The sequence below is a fragment of the Arachis duranensis genome, chromosome 4 (assembly GCF_000817695.3).
Source record: "Arachis duranensis cultivar V14167 chromosome 4, aradu.V14167.gnm2.J7QH, whole genome shotgun sequence".
In the NCBI taxonomy this organism is placed as follows: Eukaryota; Viridiplantae; Streptophyta; class Magnoliopsida; order Fabales; family Fabaceae; genus Arachis; species Arachis duranensis.
The window spans coordinates 90,790,623-90,800,809 of NC_029775.3; the positions used below are offsets into that span (position 1 = coordinate 90,790,623).

At 39.9% G+C, this 10,187-nt stretch overlaps 1 protein-coding gene across 1 annotated transcript; it reads left to right on the forward strand.

Moving 5' to 3' along the window:
• The first annotated feature begins 5,650 nt into the window (after nucleotides 1-5,650).
• On the forward strand, nucleotides 5,651-6,427 carry LOC107484021 (protein FAR1-RELATED SEQUENCE 5-like). Its single transcript, XM_016104627.1, has one exon. The coding sequence runs from the start codon at nucleotides 5,651-5,653 to the stop codon at nucleotides 6,425-6,427; it is 777 nt and encodes a 258-aa protein (XP_015960113.1).
• The last annotated feature ends 3,760 nt before the right edge of the window (nucleotides 6,428-10,187 follow it).

Sequence of the window (10,187 nt, forward strand, 5' to 3'; positions counted from 1 at the left end):
CCTACGAAATTGCATCCATTTACCTAGTGTGAACAGCTTTCAAGGCCTAATTGCAGCACAATGAGCAGTAAATCAACAGAAGATCATAGTTTCGGAGACCACTTGAATCTGAATAGTGAGGAAGGTTACAAGTCACATATACAAACTATTCTAACTAGTATCGACGACCGATATGTTCAATCAGCTAGCATTGTCATAGTTCCACATGGGTTTCAAAAAGGGAATAAAGATGCTTACAAACCAAAGGTTGTGACCATCGGACCCCGATTTAGGGGATCCAGAAAAGAACTACTAAACATGGAAGAAACAAAGCTGCGCTGCATGTTGTCTCTCCTTCATCGAATCAAGGACGACAAGGACGACGGCATCAACAAAAGGTTGGATGATTGCCTCAAGACCGTTTTGGAGTTAGATAAGATAGTTCGAGCGAGCTACGTCGACTCATATCACATCAAACTCAACAAGTATGAATTGGCAACAGTTATGTTAGTGGACGGTTGTTTCCTTTTAGAGCTTCTTATTTGCGGATCCAAGAAACTTAGTAAAGACTACCCAAGCTGCTTGGAGCCTCGGGGTCCTGGACCTGAAGTGGTTAAAGAAGAAGTGGTCTTTTCTGATCTTACACTGTTGGAGAACCAGTTACCTGTTCTAGTCATCCATGCCTTGTCTCAAACATTATTTCCTGATTATTTTTCCAAAGATATTGATTTGGAAAACTTTCCCAAAGAAGAAGTTGAAGAAGCTAAGAAGAAGAGAAAGGAAACAAAGAAGGAAAGGGCAAACAAAATAAACGATCTTGCGTTGTGTCTCTTTTCCTACTCTACTAAGGTTGAGAGACCATATTCCCCTCACTTTCTTGAACTTCTGCACTCTTCCATCCCTGGTGATGAGAGCGTGGGGAAGAAACACATTAATGTTAGTGGCGGAAATAGTGATCATCAGCCGGACCACCAGTCGGCCATTGTTGTGAATGATGTTGAGCAAGAAACCAGTAAACGTGCTGAAAAATTGCTAGCAAAGACTCGTGTGGATCAAAGACTAAAGCGATGCGCTACAAGGCTTGAAGCATCTGGTATCAAAATTAGACCTTCTAAACACGGAGGTGAGGGGAAGAGTCGATTAGGTATGAGTTTTCTTGTCCACAAACTCTTCATATTTTTTGTCATGCTGGGGAATTGTTTGGGTACGGCGATAATAGGATTAAAGAACATGCTTCAGAAGCTGCTTGCTTATGCTTGGGGTACCCTCAAGTTTGTGCTTCTGGGAATTCGTGCCGATAGCAAAAACAGGGACACATGGCAAGAAGAGGAAGTGAGGGGCTTTGATTTTGGCATCAAATTCAGCAAAGAAAATGGGATACTAGAAATTCCGCAGCTGCACATCACAGAAACGACGAATGCAAAATGGTGCAATTTCATTGCTTGGGAACATCATAAAAACGATCCGATGCGTTCTTCTGTAGTCGGTGCGGCAAGTCTCAGCCTCAGCGCCAAATGCTCTTCTGCTGCGTTGATTTTCAATGGACTAGTTTGTTGTTCTTCGGATGTTAAGCTTCTTAAGAAGAAGGAAATTATTGTGGATCATATGAACATGAGTAATGATGAGCTGGTTGCGTTCTTTCGTCGGATCGCAAAAACGGTTGACCACGGTATACTTGATGACTATTCCGGTTATACTAAAATTTGTGATGATCTCAACGCTTACTCGGCAACAATTGGTATCAAACAATTGTTCTTAACAGGGTGGCATATTTTCGTCTGTAATGTCATGAGGTTTTACAAATTTTTGCGTCGCAAGTACAACTTTGCTGCTCTGTTCTTGATTCTTCTCACTGTTGGACAGCTTCTCTACGCAATGCTCGCCTATCATCGACCGCCCAAATAATTTGTTTTGTTTGGAATTGAATGGGACGCGGAAAAACTGCGTGTCTATTAATTTCCATCTAAGCTGCTATGTTTTTAATTTTTTTTTAATGAATTAAATGTTCTATTTTTAATTTTTTTAATAGATTTAAATGTTTTATTTTAGATAATTTAATATGTTTGATTAAATTATTTAATATAATATATATTAATATTTTAAATATATTTTTATGTAAAAATATATTTATTTGTAAGGGTGTTCATGGATTGGATTTTATCCGCATATTCTCGATATTTATCCGAATTCGATTCGAAAATTGCGAATATGGATCCGATCCGCAAGACTATCGGATCAGATCGGATCAGATCCGTATACTAATCGGATCGGATTGCGGATTTTGTGTTGGTATCCGCATATCCGATCTGTATATTTGCGTATCTGCAAAAATAAAGAAATAAATAAGTAAATATTCTTTTTATATTTTATTTCATGAAATAATTATTATATATGTTGTATTATTTTAATTTATTATTTAAGAAAAATATGTTTAATATTATTTAAAGAGTAAACATATTTAAAAAATTGAAAAAATGAATGTTATTGATATTTTTTAATAAAAATAAACTTTTAAAAATATTTTTGTGTTTTGCGTATATATTCGATATCCGATCCGACTCGATCTGCAAATGTGCGGATCGGATCAGATCGGATCCAAGCTTAAAAACTGCGGATATTGGATTCAATCTGATCCGATGATTTTAGTGCGGATCGAATCAAAATTTTGGCCATATCCGATCCGATCCGCATTCATTTGAGTAGTTATTTTTTAAATTAATTTGTATGTTGTATATTTTGTATTTTTTAAAATTGTGTTTTAAATTTAATATTATATGAGATACTCTAATAAAAATTTAAAAAAAGTTTTGAATTTATTTATTACCATTGCTAATTAAAAAGAAAAATATTAAATTAAATTATTGCATGAATTGAATTATATAAAAGGAGAAGTATTAGATACAATAAAAAAATTTATATACCCCAAAAATACTCTTAATTTTTGTTAATCTGTCACTTGTGCTCTCTTTTTCTCAATAACATTAAATCTTTTTAAATATTAACAAGAATTACTTATAACATATTTTTTAATTAAAAAAAATGAAGTTGTACTGCTCTAAGTGTTTCAAGATTATTGTGCTACTAAGTGTTTTAAGATTATTGGTATGAATTGTAGTTTTAATGATCACACGTCTAATCCTAAAAGATTTTGTCCAAATCATTTCACCTACGGATAAAACGGTAATAAATCTTTAAGGACAGCGCATAGCACGATTTATAATAAAATCGTTCTAATATTCTTTTTATTTATTTTCTTATAAAATTTTATTTGTATTTAAAAATAATTAAAATATTATTTTAAAAATTTTAATTTCCAACAGTATAATGATTGGATAACTGTATTATTTACTTGGTCATAAAAAACTAAAAGTTACACTTTTGTATTAAAATTCGATATGACATCTTAATAATAATTCCGTAATTTAATAAATAATTAAATTATATGTTAAATTAAAGAATTATGTACAGAATAACAGAAGAATTTCATGAGACATATTTTAGACCGTGCAAATCAAAATGATCAGTTTCCTTCTTTTAAAGTACATGTAGGGATATATTTTTCATCAATATATAAAAGATAAAACTTTCATTTAAAATTGTGATATTGTGAATTAGGTTAAAAAAATGCAATATTTAAAAAAAAAAATTGTAAACGAAACTAGTCAGTTGTCAGGTGGAGGCCCCAAAATTATACTGACCACTACATGTATCCTGTCGTTTTCTATGTAAAAGTATCAATTCATTGTATTGAACACTACATACACCAGGTAGCATTTTTTTGTGTGGTAATTCTTATGTGTTTTTTTAAAACTTATTATTATTATTACTACTACTTCTAAATGGAAAAACTAATTTCTTTTTGAATAATTAATTTTCTATGCTATAATACATTATTATAGTACATAAATCAAAATTAAAGTTAATACTATTCAAAGGTTGATTAATAAAAATTTAAATTGTTCAAATAAATGTAAAGACAATACAAAATTATTATTGGTTATAACATTAGACAATACAATAAAAAATTTAAAAAAATAATTATAATTTAATTTTAACAGAGTATTTAACTAATATTTTTTTATAAATGGAACACTACACCTAAGGTGTCGCTTTCTTTGACTAAATTTTAAAAATTGAAAAGCTACATGTCATGTATCGTATTCTTTGTATTTGACAATGACACCAACTTTAAAAATCAGAGTTTTATAATACTTTTAAAATTCTTCTTTTTGTAATCAGAATTTGTTTTTCTACATTTTTGTGAATCAATTTATATTTTGCAAAAGTGTGTCCATTTTTATAACATTTAAATTTTTAAGATGAAAATATTTAAAATACCTTTAATATATCAGATAAATAATGGTGCCCAGGATTCTTAACAATGCATATTGCATTAGTATCATGGATGTTTCTACGGTGGGAAAAGTATATTCAAGATCTTGGTGGACCAGATAATGAAGTTAATTTTTGAAAAAATTTGGGACCGGTTCACAAATAATCAAAAGTAGCGGTTAGGGATGGAATTAAGAAAACAAGCAAAAAGAAGGGGAGGAGACGAGAATCCAGTATTAATCCAAAGCCATTAATAGTTACGTAAAAGATGTGTTGGGGTCAGTGTGAAGCTTCGTTTGGTCGAACTGCACGGAGACGGCGGTGCACGGCGGAGGAGAAGGCGGGGTTGAACGGCGCGGAAGTAGAGATCGAGATCTGGCTGTCTCGAGGTTCAAATAAGGGAAGGAAATGGACCACCCAGGGCAACGAGATTCACAGGTACGCTTTGTCGGTGTCGATTAGGTTTTTACCGTCCGATAATTGCACGGGAGGCATGCGCAGAAATTGATTTCAATTGGGGGGCAGGGGGGCAGGGGTGCCTTCCCATGTCCGCCGACAGTTTTTACCGTTTGATTTTTCGGGGTTGCCGTTTAGAGTGGCATACCGCCGAATTAGATTTGTTACCTCTTAAATTCTGTACCGAAAATCGGGGGCGGTCGTTACAGTTGAATGAGTTTTAGTTGGATTATTATAGTATGACTGGAAATACAGTTGAGTGAGTTTTAGTTGGATTATTTTAGGGTGTCCGGAATTATAGCTGCGTGTTCGCAGTCATGGTTGATAACGCCTATATTCTGTTCGCTCACTGCGATTTTTTGAAATGTGACAGCCAAATGGGTTTGTGGAGCCTAGCTACGAATTTTCATTTAATTTTGACCGAGTCCATGCGTCGCAGGTGTGTTTGTTTCTCATGTTATGAGTTTTTGTTGACCGGTTTATGTTCATGTGGCCCATCGCCTGTTCTCACACATGCCACGTGTTGTTAAATGCAGGATGCTGATGGTGGGATGAGCAGCGAAACCGTGTCGGTAGAGGAAGCAGAAGCGATGGAATCGTCCGCTGCAGATGCTGACATAGATGTAGAAGCAGCAGTGAGGATTGTTGATGGGATAGGGTCCTTTGGAGCAATTGAATTTTCTTCCCTGACAGCCAAGGATGTGCTGACGACGGAGTTCACAAGCCTACAGGCAGCTTATGACTACTACAACGAATTTAGTCGTATGAAGGGATTCTCGGTCAGGAGGTCCAAGGTGGGCCGCAGAACAAAGCAGGGGCAGAGGGCGAAATAATTTGGCAGATATTCGTGTGCTCCAGGGAAGGAGAGCGTGACGGGAAACACATGCATCGGGAAGACAGGAAGAAGGATCCTCGACCGATCATGCGGTGCGGGTGTGAAGCCCGGATTAAGGTCCACGCTGATGATGCCAGCGGGCGATGGTTTGTTGAACAAATCTGCGATAACCACAATCATCCCATGCTGGATGCGAGGTTTAGGGGTCTGTCGCAGTCACAGAGAGCAATCAAGGAAGGGGATTTGCACCAAATCAATTCCATGAGGAAAGCTGGGTTGCGAGTGCCGACGATTTTCGGTGCGTTTGCCAATCAGTCAGGAGGATTCGAGACTGTTGGGTTCGAGATGAAAGACATATATAATGCGATAGAGAAGCAAAGGCGGGCTGGCGTGACAGATGCGGAGTCCGCGTTGAAGTTCCCGGGAAATTTAAGGACAACTGATTCCGGGATGTTCTGGAGGTACTCGCTGGATGTTGACAAGAGACTGGAAAATCTCTTCTGGTGCGATGGAATAAGTCGTTATGACTACAGCATCTTCGGTGATGTCCTGGGTTTTGATGTAACTTACGGTCGTAACAAATACAAGTTCCCTTTGGTAATATTCTCAGGGGTGGACCATCATATGCGGACGGTGGTGTTCGGCTGTGCCATCTTGAGTAACGAGAGCAAAGCAAGCTATGTGTGGTTGCTGCGGTCATTCCTTGAGGCAATGAAGGGAAAACAGCCGAAGTCTGTCATCACGGATGGTGACCTCGCCATGAAGAGCGCGGTTAGCACAATTTTCTGGGTGCACATCACAGGTTGTGTAGCTAGCATCTGTTAAGGAACGCCACTGCTAGAGTTGGACGGCCAGGTTTTCTTAGGAAATTCCGTCTATGCCTCATGGGAGATCTAGAGGTTGATGAATTTGAGACAATATGGACAGATAGTGTGGCGGACCACGGGTTGGAGGATCATCCGTGGATAGTGGATATGTATGCCAAGAAGCATTCCTGGTCCAATGCCCATATCTGGGGGAAATTCTTCGCAGGACTGAAGACGACATCCAGGTGCGAGGCTCTGAACATGCAGCTTGGAAAATTTATACACAACGGGTACAATCTGAGGGAGTTTGTCGAGCACTTCCAACACTATTTAGAGTTCATGAGGAGGAGAGAACTAGTGGCAGACTACAAGTCTGCGTATGGCGAGCCTATTGTGAAGACGAAACTCGAGGCCATTGAGCAGTTCGCTGCAACGATTTATATAAGAGAGGTCTTCGAACTGTTTCGGGAGGTGCTGATGCTAGCCAGCAACGTTAGAGTTGTGTCCACCAAGAGGACGAGCGCTTGTGTTTTGTTCGAAGTTGCAATGTACTGCAAGCAGAGATCATGGGCCGTGTCGTAGGCCGAGGAAGACGACGAATTCAGGTGTTCTTGTCAGCGGATGGAGTTCTTTGGGCTTCCTTATGTCCACATGGTTGGAGTTCTGGTTTATCTGAACATGACAGCTATCCCCAAAGGCCTAATACTTGACCGGTGGACAAAGAGGGCTAAGCAGCCGCGTGCACCCTGCGACGGAACTCGTGTTGGGGAGATCCCAGACGCGGCATACATGATCATGCACGCGGCGATGCTAGATGATTGCAGGGAGCTGGTGAGCCTGTCTTGTCGGTTTTTCGAGGACTACGTTGACGTGAAAACAAGGTTGGCAAAGGAGCGTCAATCCCTGCGGGACAAACATCGCCAAAGGTTGGGTGTTGCTGAGGAGGCCAGCAGGGTGTCTGTTCGGGACCCGATGCGGGCAAGGTACAAAGGATGCGGTCGAAGAGTTGTCACTTCCTGGGAAAAGTTTCACCGTGTTCAGAGGTGTCGGCTGTGTGGAAAGGGCAGACACAATTCTCGCAAGTGTCAACAATCGAGTACGGAGGAGAACATCGACAGTTTTGAGGCTGGCGCGGCTTACGAAAGCATGGAGGTAGGAAAGGGGGTGAGGAGTACTATGAATTTGAGTGAGCTGGCTGAACCGTTCTTGTTGGTGGTTACGCATTGAGCTGGATTCCGTATGGGTGGCTGCTAAGCACTGTACTTGTTGGCGTGGCATCCGAAAGGGCGTATGCATAGCGTAGGTTATGTGAGTTAAAAATTTTATACTTCTGTTCATATTCATTGAGATCAGGGACGGATGTATTATGCAGTGCAGCTTGTGAAGATGTATACAGTGCAGCTTGTGAGGACGTGCCTCCTCAATGTATTGGTCTGTGTTGTGACAATATTTGCGTTTATGTGTTTGATTAATTAAATTAGTAAGGGCTAGTTAGTGTAAACCGAGTCATGTAACGAGTCATTGTTGCCTCAAAAAATTTTATTCATTCGGCCATATCGGTTGCGTTCACGGAAGAATGTAGTATGTAGTGGAACTTGTGAGGAGGTTCCTCCTTAATGTGTTGGTGTGTCTCAATGTGTTGCTATGTGTTGTGACAATAGTTGCATTTATGTTTGATTAATTATACTAGAAAGGGCTAGTTAGTGTAAACCGAGTCACAAGTTTGTGTTGATTAATTAAATTAGAAATGGCTAGTTAGTGTAAACCGAGTCATGTAACGAGACATTGTTGCCAAGTTAAAGTGGTCAGTGCGTAGGGATTTCAGATGCCCGGGTTTCGGGACGAAATTGCCTATCATAAACTGCATCGACTGTTTATGCTTTCCTGGTATTGAGAATATGGCACTATGAATCGGCAAAGGAAAAAAATAACCATATAGTGAGACGATTTGTTTAGGGGTTGATAATAAAGGCATTGCATTATATTGCAGACTACGTGGTAAAACATACAGAACAGAGGACAAAAATGCTAATTTAACATCCAGCGCACGACAATAAAGTAGTTTACCAAAAAAGCGGTTGTTCCTGGCATGCAAGGGTGGATACGCATGCAATCAAATACAGTCAAGCAGTTAAAACTACCTTTAGTGGTTTTACAATACGGCGGGTCAGGTAGCTATCACGTCGAAGTGGATTCGTGTACAATGATTTGTTGGTACCACTTCAAAGTGACGGCCTACCCTGGTCGCCAACAAATGGGGCATGAGAAGCCCAACATGGTCAAAACATAGCTCACGTTGTGAACAGGGTCATGGCAGCACTACTGCCATTGCCCTATGGCCATTCTAGTCCACCTCTGCCCGCTGCCTTATCTCATCGCGGAACTCATTGAAGTGCTCGTTTACAATAGCCAACGCAGTGTCAATCCGTATCCTGTCGGACAGTTGATCGATGCTCTGCATCATGACAAAGTAAAGGCATACATGGATGTGTCGAACGAGAGATATTTACACAACGGGAAACCTTTTTAAATGCATACAGTGCGGGAAAAGTTGTGTTGAATACCTTCCTCTGCGGGACAGGGTTGGTTGTGAACATATGCTCCATTTGAAGCCACAGCATCATCCATAGCTTGTCCTTGTCACTTTTTTTTTTCACGGTCGCCGCCGGAAACACAAATTGGTGAATACCTGTCAAAATCGGAGAATAATACACATGGTTGAACAATTAATATAATTCGTACCAGCTGTAATCGTTAGTGATCCCCAGGACGAAGTCCAGATTCCACTCAGACAGCGGCGGGTTCCTTCCAAAGACGTCGAGATCTGGGAACATGGTTCTCAAGATCTTGTTCAGAACAGTGGCCTGCAAAACGGCAGCAGATAAGACAGGAAAAGGAGTTGTAAAGTCCACAAAAATTAATGTTTGGGTTTAGTTGCATGTCCAATAAGGGATGAGACAAGGAAAAAAAAAACAAATTTTGTCCCCATGTGGGTAGGGAGGAAACGGAATTTTTTTTTTCGGTTTGTTACTTTTTTTTTTTAGATATCGTCCCTTTTATTTTTTTATCTCTCTTTGGATTCTGCGTGTCCCGAACTAAACCCAGCAGGCCCAGCATTTCAGAACAAATTGGATTAGACAAAAAAAGCCTTCGAGGACGAGATGGAAACACAACAAAAATGCAATGCATCATGGGAAAGGATACGTAGAGATTACGTACCACCGACTTAACCGCAGAAATTCTTCCCTTGACAGTCTCCTGTGTTGGAAAGCTGTCGAATATCCACGTCCGGCGACTGGAGACATCCACGGCCATCAGGTAGTAGTGAGACTCCTTTGTGCCCTCGAGGACGTCCTTCATCTGGACGTAGATCTGTCACGGAGTTATGCGTTAGCGTTTTCTGGCCAGGTATGAGTGGCAATGGGAAATAATAAACAGCATTCTGGTTTTTTTGTCTTTCCTCGATGTTATGTCATTTTTCCTTGTAACTATCGGTTTTTCATGCGGTCTGCGCTGCGACAGTGCTTACATATCTCAGGGTGTTAGGACGTGGTAGCCATGTCCCACAAAAGTAGTCCATCAAGTGATCATCGTCGATGTCCTCGGTCAGAGCAAATTCCTGTCACATGTGACATTGATCGGTCATATAGCGGTCGTAACTGTTGTGCAAAAGAGAATCGGTACCTCATATCACGTAGTATGGAAACGTTACCGAAAAAATTAGTGGAAGGGACCAGACCGAACACCGTTGCATCTGCGATTGTGTCCATGAGGTCCTA